The following is a 19,646-nucleotide window of genomic DNA, read 5'->3' on the forward strand; positions in this document are numbered from 1 at the left end:
GTCGTAATGAAACTTTTCCATGAAATGGAGTGGGATTGTTTTTTGGTTTTTGTTTTTTTTGTTTTTTTTGGTTTTTGTTTTTTTTGAGACAGAATCTCACTCTGTCTCCCAGAATGGAGTGCAGTGGTGCGATCTCAGCTCACTGCGAACTCTGCCTCCCAAGTTCACGCCATTCTCCTGCCTTAGCCTCCCGAGTAGCTGGGACTATAGGTGCCCGCCACCACGCCCAGCTAATTTTTTGTATTTTTAGTAGAGATAGGGTTTCACTGTGTTAGCCAGGATGGTCTCCATCTCCTGACCTCGTGATCCACCCGCCTCGGCCTCCCAAAGTGCTAGGATTACAGGCTTGAGCCACTGTGCCCGACCAAAGTGGGATTTTCAAGAGGAGAGCCCCAGACCCAGAAAACTCAGTCAAAGGATCTTGGACAAATCACTTGGTCTCTCTACACTTCAGTATCCTATCTGTAAAATGGGAATGTTCATACTGCCACCTTAGGAGCATGTGAGTATTGAATGAGAATAAATTTGTCAAAGAGTTACTTAACTTTGTTTTTCAGAATGGCGTAAGTCACTGATAAACAAATTATCTGAATAAATGTGTATTTTTTAAATGATCACCTGTTATCAATCCAGGGATTCTGAAACTTTGAGAGGTCATTTGGATCCCGTTCTGCTTCTGGGTATTTAGGACAGAACTGATTATTTTAAGGATTAAAACTTCTATAGCTTTCTTTCATAGTCAGTATTATCTTCTCTGTTTTAATTAAGCTCATTTCTGCGTATTTGATCTTAGAAACTATGAAACATATTTGAGGTAGAGGTCTCTTGGATATAAGAAAAACCAACCAACCCAGATGAACTCAAATACAAAGGTGGCATTGGGGGCAATTGGGTAGTAGATATAGATGCAGCGGACATTATTTTAAATGACAGAAATAGATCGGGGACTCAATGACAGAAAATAACGGCAAGTGAAAGCCAAAAGAATTGAAGTTGGGAGCTGAGAAAATCTTTGCTTCTCAGGGAAAACTGATCTCTTCCATCCCAGCTTCTCTCAACACATCTGCTCCATTTCTTTTCTTCTTTCAGAAGCAGCTTTTCCTTCTGATTCGAGCAGCAGAGACAAAACCAAAAAATATATACCTAAGAAAGAACCAGTTTTCTTTACACACTCAATCTGTCATGGTCTCAAAATGGCCATCCCACCTGCCAAAGCTACTTCTGTGCCCCAGTGCCAACCACCAACCAGCTCATCCTCTCAGTACCTCAATTCAGAACATCCTTGAGGGAAGAAAATAATGGAGCAAACTGTAGCACAGAGAATTCAAGTGGTTTGGCCATATTTTCCATGAGGTCACAGCTCATACACAACCCAGTGAAAATGTCTTTCCTTTGTCCTGTCAGTTGTGACCTGGAGTCAAGCAGGATTATATAAAACAAAGATATAGGGGAATTCCCTTAGAAGAGGGCATGGCTGGAACTTGCAAAGATGATGTCTCAAATTTTAAAAAAAAAATTGATCTAGAATCCTCCTTCAACAAAAAAGTAACATAAAATTCACTTTGATCTCATGCTTACCATCGTGCATCAAGTTTACACCTTTCTTTGGTTCACACCTTTCTAGATTCACACCATTCACACCATCAGTTTCTTTTCTTTTCTTTTCTTTCTTTCTTTTTTTTTTTTGTTTTTTGTTTTTTGGGGGTTTGTTGTTGTTGTTGTTGTTGTTGTTGTTGTTGTTGTTTTAGACAGAATCTCGCTCTGTCACCCAGGCTGGAGAGCAATCTCAACTCACTACAACTTATGACTTCCTGGTTCAAGCAATTCCCCTGCCTCAGCCTCCCGAGTAGCTGGGATTACAGGCATGTGCCACCACACCCAGCTAATTTTTGTATTTTTAGTAGAGACAGGGTTTCACCAGGTTGGCCGGGAGGGTCTTGATCTCCTGACCTCGTGATCCCCCACCTCCCCTCAATTTCTTTAACTGCTCCTGTGTTCTCTTGCCACACTGTCTGCATTAGTTTTCTATTGCTGCTAAAACAAAGTACCACAAACTTAATGGCAGGACCAAGACAAATGCGTTATGTTACAGTTCTGGGGACCAGAGGTCCAAAACAGTGTTTATTGGGCTAAAGTCAAGATGTCAGCAAGGTTACATTCTTTTTGGAGGCTCTCAGGTGGAATCCATCTTTCTACCTTTTCCAGGAGGTAGAGGACACCTACATTCCTTCCCTCATGGCTTCTTCTCCCATCTTTATCCTCATCTCTTCTCTTTGACCTCTGCTGTAATCATTATCGCTTTTACCTCTTCTCTCTGACTCTGATCTTTCTACCTCTCTCTTTTAAGGACCCATGTAATTATACTGGGACCACACAGATAGTCCAGGACAATCTCCACCTCTCAAAATCCTTCCCTTAATCACATCTGTAAAGTTTGTTTTACCATGCAAGCTAATATACTCAAAATTCCTAAGAATCAGAGCATGAACACCTTTGGAGGGCCATTTTCAGTCTATTATAGTGCCCAACATAGAATACAAGATTAATGCTTGTTTAGTTAATTTATTTAAACCATTCCTGCTAAGAGCACTCATATTTTAAATCTTAAAGTGAGCACTAAATTCTGCACAAATATTCCCCCTTTTTTTATTTCCAATACTTGGGCTTCCCACTAATCGCCTGAAATTTACATTTGTGGCAGATATGAACATGTACTTCAACATTTGAAAAATGCAGGAATATATTATTTCAGTTGCCAACTCAATCTTTTCTTGTTAAACCTTGAAAAACTGACATTTGAAAGAGACAGTCTGTGTAACAATTCCACTTCATAAAAATATTCTTCTAGTTTGGGGACATAGAATTTTACAAGTTTCCAAATGTCCTATAATCAAGATTTGAAATGGATAGTCAAACACAGAAAGGGGGTTCCTTGGGAAGAACAGTGACAGGGACTTTCTAATTCTTCACATGCTTTTTGAGAAAATATTTAAATGGGAAAAAAGAGATGGCCTTTCCAAGTTAAAACCATTCCAACTGCTTCCACAGATCACTGCACAAGAATGAGCAACTGCTTATTGAAATGCCACCTCCTGGATGCACCTCCAGTGCCCTCTTGTTCAAAGCAAAGCCTGTAATATTAATCAGCTATGGTTTTACCAAAGCTAGGGCCAAATACAAAAAGCTCAGTGCTACGGGCATGTGAGCCCCACATGAGATCTGCATGAGCAATTTCTCCACAATATTCGGGTGGTTTCCATGGCTCCGGTAGCACCACCTCCACTCTCTGGTGGTTTCGGTTTCCTTGCTCTTGGATTGCTGATCTACAGTGTACCTCTACGAACTTCTAAGTATCTCAAGTTGGTTTTCAAAGCTTAATATGTTGACATATTGGGACAGGTATATAATCTTGTATCTGAAAATCTTAGGGGCATATGAGTACAGAATGAGTTTTAGAAAGGAAACAAGGAGCATATACCGTATATTAACACTCTCAGTGAATCTGAGTCAGTGTCTCTTAATATGTCTGCAGTCAAATAAATCAATATTCTCAAAAACAGAATAAATATTCACAACAATTCAAGTTAGCTTTTGCTGCCAATTTAATTTTAGAAAGATTAGTAATAAGAGCCTTTTGGATTTTAGAACTTCAGATATGGCATTGTGGACCAATACTACAAGTTGGTGGGTTTTTGGTTTTTGTTGTGGTTGTTTACCATCCAACTGGAAGCTCAGTAAAAACTCCAAACTCCTAGAATGAGTGCAAGGAGTTTTAGTACCATGAGGCTTCCACTTCATTTAACCAACAGAGAAACTGTAGCACAGAGAATTCAAGTGGTTTGGCCAGACTGACTGAGCCCTAGACTAGATAGAAGATTTTTTTATGTTAGACAAGCCTAGGTTGAACCTAACTAAATTTGTCATTTTGGCAAATTTATGCCTAACTTTATTTCCGATGTTAACATTATTCCTTCTGTTTAGAGATGCCCCTTACTCATAGGACTGTTATGAACGTTAAAATCAACAAAAATATGTGCAATGTTTGCATGGTGAGCTCTGTATATTATATGCTCAATGAAAGGCAAGCATTACTACCCTTAGAGTCATTTTTATGATTGTTATTGACCTAATTCAATCCAATTCAGTAATTTTTACTGAATCCCTTCCATGGATGGTGCTGGACTAGATTACAAGGGTAACAAGGCAGAATTATCTACCCATTACACTGTTAACAATTCCAGGGATTCTCTAATATGAATGTCATGAGTACTTAGCACAGTCCCTGACACAATAGACATTCAGCACACTTTCATTGAATTGAATTAAACTTAAGGCACCGATAGTCTAACATGGGATATAGTAACAGTTAACAATGAAGAATGTGAGAAACATCTTAAGAGCTTTGCAAAGTGCTATGAGAATAAAAAAAGAGAGAGAGGAGAGAGAGATTTTTTTTCTGGCTTAGAATAGAGAACTACTTTAAAGAAGAGGGCAATTGTGCTAGACCTGAACAGCAGGACAGGCCTTCAGTAGGTATACTTGGGGTTAAAGAAAGCCCATTCTAGGCAGAAGAAAAAGCTTAAGCAACTTCCTACAAGGTGGAAAACTGCATGGTATGTTTAATAAGTAGTGGGTTACTTATACTTACAGATAAAAGATTATAGACCTGTACCAATGTGTGTTTGGGATATTACATGATCATACGCATGAGATAATTTCAGCCTGCAAAGTTTTGGAGGTGTTAAGTCTAAGTCAAATTGAGCCTAGAATGATATATGAAGGAGTATGGACTGCATATTGAGGCTTTAGGTAACTAAATTATTATTATTATTTGAGACCGAGTTTCACTCTTATTACCCAGGCTGGAGTGCAATGGTGTGATCTTGGCTCATGGCAACCTCCGCCTTCCGGGTTCAGCCTCCCAAATAGCTGGGATTACAGGCACATACCACCACACCCAGCTAATTTTGTATTCTTAGTAGAGATGGGGTTTCTCCATGTTGGTCAGGCTGTTCTCAAACTCCCAACCTCAGGTGATCCACCTGCCGCAGCCTCCCAAAGTGCTGGGGTTACAGGCATGAGCCACTGTGCATCTTGCTTCACTTTTAGCAGGAGATGATCAAAACAATGTGATTTGGGTCGAGCTTTAGGAAAATTGCTATGATGACGTCTTATAGAAAGTAAAGGACAGAGAGAAGGGGAAAACACATAGATCCATCAAGAATATATCAAAAAGTCCTTGTAAGAATGATAAACACCTAAACTAGGGCAGGGGCAAAAAGAGGGATTAGAAGATAAGTTAAAAAGTCACAATTAGAATGGACCATATTCAGCAACCCATTAGATGGAAGAAGAAAACACAAGAAAGGATTCAAAGGTTACTTTTGTTTTTTAGACTTTGGAGTATGGTGGTGCCAGAAAGAAGGGAGAATACAGATGTTGGATTAGGAAGATTGAAGATAATGAGTTCACTTTTAAACTGAACAACAAATTACCTCCCATTCAACATAAATAAAACTAGTCAGTGATGGCAAGAAAGTAGACATCTCAACAGGAGCAACTGGTCATGGGCCAATGTCTGCAGAATCAGGGAATGAAAGGACCTGCTAATCCTGCACTGTCCCTACATGAGGGAAGCTACTCTGAGGTTGAGTCTACCTGAGTGCATGAGTTGCAATTCTATTTCATGATGCAAAGATTACCCCACCTTAAATAAAATGAGCTTTTCAAGTGCACAAATCCATCTAGGAATTGTCATCAAGGGTTGTTCTATATAGGGGATCACATAAGTTACTCATGAATAATGCCTTTGTATCAATGAAGGTTCTTGGGGTGGGAGGTATGGTGAGGCGGGCAGGTGTTCTCTTAAGTCATACAAGTGAGGCCTCTCCTTAAATTTAAGAGGCTCTCCTTAAATTTTATGCCCTAGGCACCTCATTGCTTCACTTAGTCCCAGTCCTATGGACAGTGTAAAATCTTTTCTAAGACAAAGTAGTAATAAAGCATCTTCATTAAGAAACCATATGTTGTAGTGCAAGGGTTGGCAAACTTTTCCTGTAAAGGACCAGATAGCAAATATTTGAGGCTTTGCAGGCCATATGGTCTCTGCCCCAACTACTCAGTTCTGCCATTAAAGTGGAAAAGTAACCATAGATGATGCATAATGAACAGGCATGACTATGTTTCAATCAAATTTTATTAACAAAAATAGGTGACAGGCCACATTTGGCCTTCAGGTCATTGTTTTCCAACCATGCTTTGTAGAAAGAGCTTGCTAGACCTTAGGTTTAAATAACAGATCTACCATTTGCCAAATATGTGGGTTTGGACATACACCTCTGTAAAATATGATCACTATGCCTTCCCTACTGGTGGTGAGAATTAAAGAAAATGGGTGAAAAATGCCTCCTAAATAACAGGCATTCAATAGAGCGATGAGTGGTACTTTTATTCACAAGCCATAAGAAGAAGAATAGCTAACACTTACTAAATGTTAGCTACTGCGTTAAGCACTTTACTAAGATTATTTCATTTAACCTTCCAATAACTCTCTGAATTAGTCACTATTACAGCATTCTTTTCTATTCATGGAGAAACTGAGGCACTGAACGGAACCCAAGAGATGTTTGCCCAGATAGCAAGTGATGTAGCTGGACTTAACCTTAAGTAAGTGAACTGCAGGGGCCTTGATGCTAATCCCTATGCTAGTTAATTAGCTCCACTAATTCAGCCCTAATTGAGGTGCTTAGAATCATCTCAAGTTCTTAAGGACTTTTCATAACTCATCACAGGGTTACACAACTGAAAATAGTTTAATACAAATTTTTTAAATTTATCTTCAGATTAACACTCATGTTATATAATAAAACACTTAGTCTAACCTCCCTCCCACTCACCACCCCCAGAAAAGATCTCAACAGTCAAAGGAAACCAAAATATTACTGTGAAAACTAATGCAAACCCATTTCAAAAAATTCATCCCATAATCACTCTAAAAACTTGCAATTTCAAAGCTACATTGCAGAATAGCATACTGGATTAATTATGCCAGACTGCAGCAATAACCTTGAATTAAAGCTGCAACCTTCTATTTTTAAGAAACACTTGCCTTTCTGGTTGATGAAACCTGTCGTCCCATCAGGTAACAGACGTGACCAGGAAAGAGAGAAGCGGTAATGAGTCAATCCAAGCTGTTTGATACATTTCAAATCTTCCTCCCACAGAGTGTAGCTGCCACAAGCTACATCGCCAGTCTGGTTCTTGAAAACTCTCTCTCCTCCCTGATGAGTAAATGTGTCCCAGACACAAGGGCCTTTTCCATCTGCATCCCAGCCTCCTGAGAAAAAGAAGAAAATGAAACAGTTACACTCTTGACATCAAGAGGCATATGTGGAATGTAAATATTTGTCACCAAAAGAACATACCTCATTAACTCAATGTACCATATTTACAACTTTAAAATACGCCTTTAAAATAACATGCATGAGCGGGTTATGTGTTTAGCTGTCCTTGATCCCTGAAGCTGACTGGTGGCAAATGAAAAATTATTGCATAGCACCGCTGCATAGCAGGCTTTCATGGTTCATTATCTGAAGATCTCCCAGCTGGTAAACAGAGGCAGGCCCCGGCTTATAAATATCTGAGTTGAAACATCTCCTCCTTGCAAACATTCCCCCCGGCCATGACTGACACGCCTTGTCCTTATACATGACAGGATCTCGAGACTTTATGTATGGCCCTTGATATTTAAACCCTATTCTCCTATTCTCTGACAATGGAGGCTGTGATGGTCCAGTCCATCTCTGGAGGGGAGGGAGCCCTGGTTTCCACCATTGTTGATATGATATTGCTATCTGAAATTCATTCATTCATACTGCCCTTGATTCAGCAAATGCTATGTGTCAGGCAGGACACCAAGTCCAGGGAATACCAGAGTGAACTATGTCGTGTCTCCTGTTTGGGGAACTTACATAACAGCCAATGTAAAGGCCCTTTCTTTTTCAGAAACCAGGGAAGGGCATGTATCCAAATGTGGGCTGGAGTCAGAGGAGGTCTTTTTCTGCTCAACTTTCCTGTAACCCTAAAACTGATCTAAAATATAAAGTCCATTAATTTAATAAAAAGAACATATCCAGTGTGTTTATCATGTTTTATGTATTTAAAACTATGTATAACAATCCATGTATGTTCTGAGCATATACACGTGAGGTAGAAGTATCACATGCCTGGGAATGATCCATTCAGGTGAGTGATCACCTTTGAGGAAAAGAGAAGGAAGTGGAACCAGAGAGGGGTCTACAGGGCCCCCAAATGTATCTCTTATGTTTCATTCATTAAAAAAGGTAGAAGGTATATGCTGGGCTGTTTATTACATTTTTCTCAATCCCTTTTTATAAGCCTAATGTATAATATCGCAATCCCTTTTTATAAGCCTAATGTATAATATCTTATAATTATTATGTAAGAAAAGAGGTCACAGCTAGAGTAAAGTAGATGAAAACAATTACAGGAAGGTCCTCCAGGTCCTCATTGAGCATCTACATACTCATATTTTGTGCACAGATCTAAAAGGATACGGTATAGTCTCCAGTTCCAACCTCAGGACAGCAGGAGTGATAAGAAATCATGGACGGCCCCATGAGGATACAGAAGAGGCTGCTCAAAGAAGGAGCTCTGACAAAAGCAAAAGTGATCATTGATATCAAAGTTGAATACTAAATACCTATACAAAAAAAAGCTACGAATATTCGAAAGTATTTTACTTTGGATCCATGTAATTATAGAAGCAAATAGTTTTACACATTCCAGTGACTCTCAAGTTATGTCGACATAGGGGGTTTAGAAGGAATGGAGATAAAAGAAGAGTGGTATTCATAGAATGAAATAGGAACAAACGCAAAACTAAAATTTTTGAAGTATGAGGCTCATAGTTTTGGATGATTCATTTAATAAATGAAAAAGCTTAATGTCAGCTTAAGCAGTGGTGTATTGGTATATATTTAACTCACTATCTGTTAAAAAATAAGCATAGACCTAAATGTATATATGTTTATTATCAATTTTGCTGATATAAAGCATGCATAATACACAATTTACAGATAATAAACTATGCAATTCTCTTTTCTATGAGCTCCATATAACCAACTGATTCTCATAGAATGCCCTTTTAGATTTTTGGCAAAGTCATATTGGTAGCTGTGTTAGCCTGTTCTCACACTGCTATAAAGATACTACCCGAGACTGGGTAATTTATAAACAAAGGAGGTTTAATTCACTCACAGTTCTGCATGGCGGGGGAGGCTTCAGGAAATTTACAATCATGGGGGAAGAAGAAGCAGGTACTTTCTTCACAAGGTGGCAAAATAAAGAGAAATAGTGAAGGAGGAGTGCTTCCTTTCAAACACTTATAAATCAATCAGATTTCGTGAGAACCCATTCACTATCATGAGAACAATGGGGGAAACCACTCCCATGATCCAATCACCTCCATTCCTTGATGTGTGGGGATTACAGGTCCTTCCCTCAACAAATGGGGATTACAATTCAAGATGAGATTTGGGGGCACACAGAGCCAAACCATATCAGTAGTCAACCTACAGTTGTAATTTGACAAATGTGTGTAGTTATCACATGACTTTTGGTTAATATTTTTGCTTATATTCACAGGCAGAAGGAAAAGAACACAAAAGATGTACCAAAACTTCACTTTTAACCAGTGACATGAGCTACTTCTCTGCTGAATCAGGTAATAGTTTTCAAATACTGGAAGCTCTCCTCAATTTTTGGTGCTACTCACAACGCCACAGCCACAAACATAACTTACTTTTAAGTTGAATCTGTATTATTAACATGTTTCCTATCACTTTTTAAGGTCTAGACAACTAACAAAACAATAAATCATATAATGACTTCTAGTACCAGCCAATTTCTGCAACCATGATATCACTAAAGGCAGAGCTGGGAAAAGATGAGCAGTAGCAGCACACCATATTACAGTGTTTCTCCTGTTGAGATACAAGAGATCTAAATTACCTCAAGACCACAGAAAACAGTGAAATTTGGTAATTAGCTAAGTAATGATTTTAAGTGTTTACTAACTTTGTTTTTGATATACATTATTTACCTGTAAGCTTATATGAATAATTTTTAATAAAGTCCGTGTTAAAGAATCAGCTCACACAAACTCAATAGGCTCTCGTGAGCCAGCACAAGCCGGCTTCACCACATCACTTACAAGTAACTTGAATAAGATCACACCGTTAGTAAGTAACAGCGCTAAGATTTGTATTCAGATCTTAGAAGTCTAAGATTCTGCCACTGACCCATGCTGCTCTTAGTAATAATTACACAGAGTGATGAAGAAAAAGTCAACTGATGACCAAACTACTTCATTTGTCAAGACTAAGAAGTGCAAAACATAATTTATACACTTTGGAAAGTAGTACAGCTAACATAACTGAAACAAGGTTTGACAATTTTAACAGGTCAATGTCACTTAGCAGGAACATGTACTGAGGTGGAGTCGCTCATTCTCCACATGTACTAGCTAGACAAAGCAGAACTAAACAACATTGTTTCTACAAAAAACTAAACTTCAAATTGATAACTAACAATTATAACTGAAATTGGATAAAAATCATATAAAGACCAGTATTTGTTATTACTTTTAACGTAAATATTACTATATGAATGATATTAATAACTCATTTGTCCATTAGAAATTATCTCCCATTGCAATTATGCCCACATTCTAAAAGCATGGTGTCCTTTATGATGACTACTGTTTCCAGGTGGACTACATACTCAGAGTCATCCTCCAAGCAATTATGATTGTTGGATTACATGTGGGAAATACATTTTTTTTTTTTTTTTTTTTTTTTTTTGAGACAGAGTCTTGCTCTGTCGCCCAGGCTGGGGTGCAGTGGCCGGATCTCAGCTCACTGCAAGCTCCGCCTCCCGGGTTTAGACCATTCTCCTGCCTCAGCCTCCCGAGTAGCTGGGACTACAGGCGCCCGCCACCTCGCCCGGCTAGTTTTTTGTATTTTTTAGTAGAGACGGGGTTTCACCGTGTTAGCCAGGATGGTCTCGATCTCCTGACCTCGTGATCCGCCCGTCTCGGCCTCCCAAAGTGCTGGGATTACAGGCTTGAGCCACCGCGCCCAGCCGGGAAATACATTTTTAAATGCATTGTTAATCTAGCAGAGGTTAGGTGTTCCAAAAACAAAGAGGGAGGGGTAATTCAGAGGCATAAGTGAGTAGTGATGCAGGCTTTTGTACTGGGAGTGTCTGCCAAGTTCAGACCTTCTTAGCTTTTATTTTAATGGCTTGTGGAACAAGGGAGAAAGGAGACAAAGTCTAAGATGCACCAAAGATGAAAAGTATAAATAGGGATTGTCACAAAAAGCTAGTATGCAAGGACTTCATACCCTGCGCAAGAACTAGAGACAAACTCGACCTGCAGAAAGAGAGAACAAAAAAATTAGCTTAATTCAAACTTGGGTGGAGAGGGGAAATTACTCCTCAATATTTGTAAGCACAATTCAGCCATCAAACCATTAAGTGTGAGAATGGGAAAAAGATGTTTTTCGGATATATGAGGTCTCAAAAATTTTCCTCTCTTTGGATAGTACTGGAGGATAAATATTACTAAAACAATGATATAATCAAGGAAAATAAAGATCTAGGGTCCAGGAAAAAAAGAAATTTAGGAGAAGAAATTGACAAAGAAAATCACTGAGTGATATTTTATTACTCTGTTCTCATGCTGCTAATAAAGGTATAACCTGAGACTGGGTGATGTACAAAGGAAAGAGGTCAAATTGACTCACAATGCCTCAGGGCTGGGGAGGCTTCAGTAAATTCACAATCATGGCAGAAGGGGAAGCAAACATGCCCTTCTTCACATGACAGCATCAAGGAGAAGTGCAGAGTGAATTCAGGCAGATGAGTTCACTCATTATCATGAGAATAGCATGGAGGTAACTGCCCCTGTGTTTCAATTACCTCCCACCAGGTCCCTCCCATGACACGTAGGGATTATGGGAACTAGAGTTCAAGATGAGATTTGGGTGGGGACACAGTGAAACCATATTTGATATGGACTAAATTGTGGCACCTCAAAATTTATGTATTAAAGCTTTAACCCCCAGTGTGACTGGATTTGGAGATAGGGTCTTGAAGGAGGTAATGATGGTTAAATGATGTTATAAGGGTGAGGGTCTTATCCAAATGTCTAGTGTCCTTATAAAAAGAGAGAGAGAGATCAGGAATGTGTGAACACAGACAAAAGGTATTTTGTTTTGCAAACTCATGCAGGAGTATAAAGGCAAAGGGAAACTTCCAGGATGATAGCTATGCAACAGACACAGGGACTACCCAGTCTGTTTGAGCAGGTGACAGGCTGTGAGAGCTACTTCCTCAAGAAGATGATACAAATAGAGTATCTAGTATGTTGTATTAGTCTGGGTTCTCCAGAAAAGCAAAAACAATAAGGTATAGATATATTTTTATTATAGTAATTGGCTCACTCAATTTTGGAAACCAAGAAGTGCCACAGTCTTCTATCTGCATTCTGGAGAACCAGAAAAGCTGTTAAGCTGGTGGTATAACTGAATCTAAGTCTGAAAGTCCAAGAATCAGGAGTGCCAATGTATAAGGGCAAGAAATAAGTGTCCAACTCAGAGCAAATTTTCCCTTCCTTGCCTTTTGTTCTATTCAAACCAACTGATTAGGTGATGCCCACCCACATTGATGAGAGTGATCTTCTCTACTCAGTCTACAAATTCCAGTGCTAATCTATTTCAGAAACACCCTCACAGACACACTTAGAAATAGTATTTTACCTGATATGTGGGTATCTCATAGCTCAGTAAAGTTGACACATAAAATTAACCATTATGTAAGTTTTATTTTAAAAAATGAATTATCTTGGGACTTTCAACAGTCATAAAAGTAGAATAACATGAAACCCATGTACTTGTCACTCATCTGCAGCAGTTTTCAACACTTTGCCAATCTTTTTTGTCTGAATCCACCCAAGCTTCCTCATTCAATCTGTAATCATTTTAATGTGCATCTTGAACTAACAGAAATATTGTTCTAATTGTGGTAAAATACACAACATCAAATTTACCGTCTTAACCATTTTTTTTTTTTTTGAGACGGAGTCTCGCTCTGTTGCCCAGGCTGGAGTGCAGTGGCCGGATCACAGCTCACTGCAAGCTCCGCCTCCCGGGTTCACGCCATTCTCCTGCCTCAGCCTCCCGAGTAGCTGGGACTACAGGCGCCCGCCACCTCGCTCGGCTAGTTTTTTGTATTTTTTAGTAGAGACGGGGTTTCACCATGTTAGCCAGGATGGTCTCGATCTCCTGACCTCATGATCAGCCCGTCTTGGCCTCCCAAAGTGCTGGGATTACAGGCTTGAGCCATATAGTTCTGTGACATGAAATATATTCGTATTTTTTAGCAACCATCAACACTATCGTTTCTCCAGAGTTTTTTAAATATTCAAAACTAAAACACTGCAAAAATTAAACAATTACTCAACATTCCTTCCTCCTCCAAGCCCCTAGTAACCACCATTCTACTTTCTGGTTTTGACTACTCTAGCTACCTCAAATAAGTGAAATTATGCAGTATTTGTCTTTTTGTAACTGATTTATTTTGCACAGCATAATGTCCTCAAGTTTCATTCATGCTGTAGTATGAGTCAGAATTTTCTTCCTTTTTAAGGCTTAGTGAAACTTCATCATACGTGTATACCACATTTCATTGATCCACCATTTGTCAATAGACACTGGGTTATTTCCAGTTTATTCCGAATAATGCTACTATGTACATAACATGCAAATATCTCTTCAAGACTCTGCTTTCAGACCTATTAGGTATATACCCAGAAGTGGAATGGCTAAATCATTTGGTAATTCTCTTTTTAATTTTTTGAAGACCCACCATACTGTTTTCCATAGCACTTCCACCATTTTACATTCCCACCAACAGGGCACAAGGTGTCCTATTTTTCCACAATCTAGCTGACACTTGAAATTTTCTGTTTTTTTCTTAATAGTAGTCATCATATTATGTATGAAGCAATGTCTCATTGTGGTTTTGATTTGCATTTCCCTGATGACTAGTAGTGATAAGTACACGAAAGATTCCTTACATTACTAATCACTAGGGCTATCTAGTATGCTAGAATGAGAGAAAATGTACAGAAATAAAAAATATTAGATTTAATTAGCAATAAACACACAGAAAACAAAATGAACAAATAGAAGACAAGTATTAACTTTGTGCGAAAATGTTGTTCTGGAAAATCAAAATAATAACAGTATACTATGTGGTTCAGGTGTAAATAAGTTTCAGTGGTTACAATGAGGTAAACCCTGACCACTGATCTAAATACAATTAAAATCTGATTATTTGGGGAGGATTATGGTGTTGGAATCTTTCACAGAGTAGTGAAGGTAGGAAGATAGAAGGAAAGAAGACTAACAAAGAGATAATGCTCGTCTTTCACAATGAGAAGTTACCTGATTATGTCTACAGTAGAAAACATCAAGAACTAGTAATACAAGCATGTTAATTTAAAATACAGAAGTCAATGGTAAAAAGATGATTGGAAGAGTTTAAAGAATTTCCCTCTAGAGAAGGGGACATGAAAGTGGCAAGACATTGATGGTTTCAGAAACAATCTTGTTTTGATTCTTTAAGTCATTTTATTATATTAAATTTAGCACAAAAATAAATTAAGAAAATGTATTATTTAAACATTAGAAAAGACAGAATAGTAAAAACATAGTAAATTTGTAGATAATCTAAACAAACTATTAACATATAAAGCAATAATAAAATTTCTATTTTGTGAGAATTAAAAAGAGTAACAAGTAGATAAAACTAAAATGCTATAGCAAAAAAGAAAAACCCTAAAAATCAAATGGTAAAATATCAGAGTTAAAGTGTTCTCAGGCATTTATATTGTTAAGAAGAGGAAAAAAGATATTGATTAACATTTTACTTTGTTACATTTTGTATTTAGGTCAAAATTTTTAGTAAAGCACTCTTAGAAATGAAACTTGTGGTTTTTAAAGAAGAGCAAAACACATCTACAGCAAGTTCTGTGCCAGGCCCCATCCTAGCATGTTATATATATTAACTCCTCACAACAACATTATAAAGTAACTGTCATCCTTATCTCCATTTTTAGAAAAAGAAACAGAAATAGGTTAAATAACTTGCCCAGATTAGTAAATGCTAAAGCTGAGATTCTAACTGAGACAGCTGGATCTCAGAGCTCATACTCCTAACCATCATGATAGTTGGGGAAAACCGAATACATCAAAAAAGAGCAAGAAAATGAAAAAATAAAAAAATACATAGTTAGCAAAAGAAAAAGCATAAAGTCAGATGGCAGGACACAATAAAAATGATCCATTCTAACAATATAAGTCAATGAAGTAAACTCGGTGAAAAAACAAACATTGTCAGACTAAATTATTTTTTCAGCTATTAGTGCTTTATTTGCTTTAGTACCATATATAATTTTTTAATTTTTGTTTTTCTTTATTTCTTCTAAAAAAAAGAAAAAACGTGATACATGTGCAGAACATGCAGGTTTGTTACATGGGTATACGTGTGCCATGGTGGTTTGCTACACCTACTGACCTGTCCTCTAAGTTCCCTCCCCTCATCCCCCAACTCCCAACAGGCCCTGGTGTGTGCTGTTCCCCTCTCTGTGTCCATGTGTTCTCATTGTTCGGGTCCCACTTATGAGTGAGAACATGCGGTGTTAGCTAAATTTTTAAAATCCAGTGATATGCTATTTACTATACTCACACTTTTAAAACATGGAGATATAGGAAAATTGAAAGTCAAAATATGATACTCTGCCCCTCCCCCAAATAAAACAGCATTAAAAAAAGACTTAAAAAGCATTACTAGAGAGAACACAGGTCACTACATAATTATAAAACTATTTTAAATGTACATGCACCTAAGAATATGGCTTCAAAATATGTGAAGCAAAAATTGACACAACTAAAAAATGTTGTCAAAGCCACCTCCAAAATGGGAGGATTTAACTAACCCCTTTCTCAGCCACCGAAAAGCGAGAGTCAGACATTAACAGATTTGATCTAATTGATATACATAACATTGCAAAATAACAAATGCTATAATTATGAAGAATACATACTCTTCAAGCAGACAAAAAACACTATAAAAGTTTTGCACAAATTGTTTCATAAATAAACTCTTTGTAAATTTCAAGTTTGGGGAAATACAGATAATGATTTCTGACCAATTAAGTTAGAATTCAATAAATAAATAAAGATAATGAGGAAACCCCAAAAGTTCAGAAATATGAAAATGCACTTATGAAGAACTTAAGGGAAAAAGGAGTAAATAATAGTAGTTACCAAAGAATAAAAATAAAAACTAAATAACACAAAATATTAAAACATTGTGTCATCTGGTTTAAGTGGTACTTAAATAAAAACCCTTAAAAACCAGAAAGCATTAATGTATGTATTAGAAAAGAAGCAAACCTCAAAGTTATTGAGCTGATCACATAAAAGAGGAGGAAGAAGAGGAAAAATAAAAGAAGGAAGAGAAAGATGGTACAGAAAACAGAAGGAGAAACTAAGAAACAGAAAGAAAAAAACTAAGGTAAGATTAGAAATAATAAGATAGAGAAAAAAAAAACAAAACCCCAGGATAGAGATTAACAGAAGCAAAAGACGATTTTTTTAAAAAGTCTAAGAAAGTAGAAAGTCCTCTGAGATGTATATTTTTTTAAATGAGGAAGTAAAAATAAATGTTAGAAATGCAAAGGGGAACGTAGCTAAAGCTGCAGAGATTAATCTTACAGCATCTATATGTTATTTTAAAAACTTCAGGCCAGGCACGTGTGGCTCACACCTGTAATCCCAGCACTTTGGGAGATGGAGGCAGGTGGATCACGAGGTCAGGAGATCAAGACCATCCTGGCTAACATGGTGAAACCCCGTCTCTACTAAAAATACAAAAAAAAAAAAATTGGCTAGGCGTGGTGGCGGGCGCCTGTAGTCCCAGCAACTCGGGAGGCTGAGGCAGGAGAATGGCGTGAACCTGGGAGGCGGAGCTTGCAGTGAGCCAGGATCGCCCCACTGCACTCCAGCGTGGGTGACTGAGCAAGACTCCATCTCAAAAAAAGAAAAAAAAAAAAAACTTTATAAAATACATTTGAAAACTTAGACAGAAATGACAAATTCTAGAAAATTATAACATCAAAATTGGCTCAAATAGAAATGAAAAACTTGAAATTTTGGACAATTTAAGAAATTAAATCAGTAGTTACTAATTATTGGTAGTAAAATCTTCCACAAAGAAAATGTTGGTTTTAACTGTAAAACCAGTTGGTTTTACAACTGAGTTCCAACAATCATTTAAAAAATGAAGTAACCAAACAATTCTACTCTTGTGCAAATTCTCACAGAAAATGAAAAAGAAAAAATTATTTTCTTCATTTTATGTGACTAGTATAATCTTGATACCAAACCAGAAAATGGTACTACAATAAAGGAAAAGTTATAAGCCAATCTCACTCATGAACACAGTTGCAAACGTGCTAAACAAAATAATGGGTTGCCAAATTGAGCAGGTATAAAATAGAATGTTTTACAAATCTGAGTTATAGCCCAGGTATGCAAGACTAGTTTATCATTAGAAAATTCATTAATGTAATTAAACACTGATAAATGGATAGAAACCCATGTGGTCATCTCAAGACATACAAATGTTAAAATCATACATGTATACATGAATCAAAGTGTTAGTAAATTGGAAATAAAAAGCAAACTCCCTATTGTAGGAACTAATAGTTACCAAAAAAAACCTACATGCTAAAAAAATTCTTTTTAAGATCAAGAAAAAGTCAAAGATGTCTGCTCTAATTAATTCTCTTCAACATTGCATAAGGTTTGTTAATTAGAGGTACACTGAAATAAAACTAACTAAATAATATAAGCCCTAGAGAGGGAAAAAACAAACAAACAGACAAACAATCACTTGTTAACTGAAAGATTACCTATGTAAAATCTTCAAAAATATGTAAGGATGAATTATAAGAATAAGGGTTTACATCAATGACCGACTGGATAAAGAAAATATGGTACATGCACACCATGGAATACTATGCAGCCATAAAAAGAAAAGAGATTTTTTTCCTTTACAGAAACATGGATGGAACTGGAAGCCATTATCCTCAGCAAACTAACACAGGAACAGAAAACCAATGCCACATGTTCTTACTTATAAGTGGGAGCAGAACAATGTGAACATATAGACACAGGGAGGGAAGCAACACACACAGGGACCTGTCTGGGGCAGGGGAGGAAGAGTCATCAGGAAAAGTAGCTAATGCATGTGGGGCTTAATACCTAGATGACGGATTGATAGGTGCAGCAAACCACCATGGCACATGTTTACCTAGGTAGCAAACCTGCACATCCTGCCCATGTACCCCATAACTTAAAATAAAATAAATTAAAATAGAATAAAATTTATAAAGTTTAGCTCAGTAAACTTGCCTGATAAAAAATTAATAAAGGACAATGCACTCTATACACAGTAACAGTTCTAAAATACAACATTTATATAAATAGCAGCAAAAATATCTAAATGTATATATAATAAATAAAGTATAAGCATGTTGTCTAGAAAATTATAAAATTTTATTGAAAGATAAGAAATGAAGTAAAATTTTCTTTCAAGAATATCTAAATACATGAAGGAATACCATGTTTATGAATACAAAGATTCAATGTCATCCAGATCCTGAATCTCCTAAGAGTGATCTATAAATTCTATGCAATTCCAACCCATCCTAACAGTTTTCCTAAGGAACTTAGTAAGTTGATTTTAAAATTTGTATGAAATATAAATGGGCCAAGAGTATTTAAAATATCTGAAAAAACTATTGTATGAAACTTATCTTAAAATATACTAAGATTTAGCAAAAATGTATAATAAGTAGCTTAGTGTGGCACTGGCATAGGCCTACATAAATAGATCAATGGACTTAATAGAGACCCCAGAATAATACCATGCATATATGCAAACTCAATATACAAAAGAGGTGGCATCATAGTCAGTAAAGAGGCACTTTTCAGTAAATAGTGCTGGGAAAATTGATTTATATATTTTTTAGTGAAAATGGATGCCCACCTCACTACACGTATGCACAATAAACCGGTGGATTAAATAGGAAAACTCTGAAATGTTTAGAAGACAACATAGAATGTTTTTGTAACCTCAGGTTAGAGAATAAGATCTTTAAAAGACTCAAAGAGCTTAGACCTAAAGGGGGAGAACTCAGAAATTCAACTACATTAAGAAATAGTATTTACAAAAAGAAATCATTAAGGAAATTAAAATGCAAGGCACAAAGTAAGAGGATATATTTGCTACATTTATGACTAATAATAAATTTTTATCTAGAACACATAAAGAACTCCTAAAAATCAATATAAAAGACGTGAATGTCTTCTCCCTGCCGAGATGTAGTAACAGGGTCTAGATTTACTCTCTCACCTAAAACAACTGAAAACCAAACAAAATATAGGCCACAGTGAAATTTAAGACATTTGGCCTCAGACAACAAAGAACGG

At 37.0% G+C, this 19,646-nt stretch overlaps 1 protein-coding gene across 2 annotated transcripts in view; it reads right to left on the minus strand.

Moving 5' to 3' along the window:
* LOC126954991 (cytosolic beta-glucosidase) overlaps nt 1–19,646 on the minus strand; it is a 124,802-nt gene that overhangs the window by 73,722 nt on the left and 31,434 nt on the right. For both annotated transcript variants that reach the window (XM_050791115.1, XM_050791114.1), the window contains exon 2: nt 7,109–7,336. In XM_050791115.1, coding sequence (XP_050647072.1) covers nt 7,109–7,336 — 228 coding nt within the window. The remainder of the gene's footprint in view (nt 1–7,108; nt 7,337–19,646) is intronic.

Source organism: Macaca thibetana, chromosome 5 (genome assembly GCF_024542745.1).
Source record: "Macaca thibetana thibetana isolate TM-01 chromosome 5, ASM2454274v1, whole genome shotgun sequence".
In the NCBI taxonomy this organism is placed as follows: Eukaryota; Metazoa; Chordata; class Mammalia; order Primates; family Cercopithecidae; genus Macaca; species Macaca thibetana.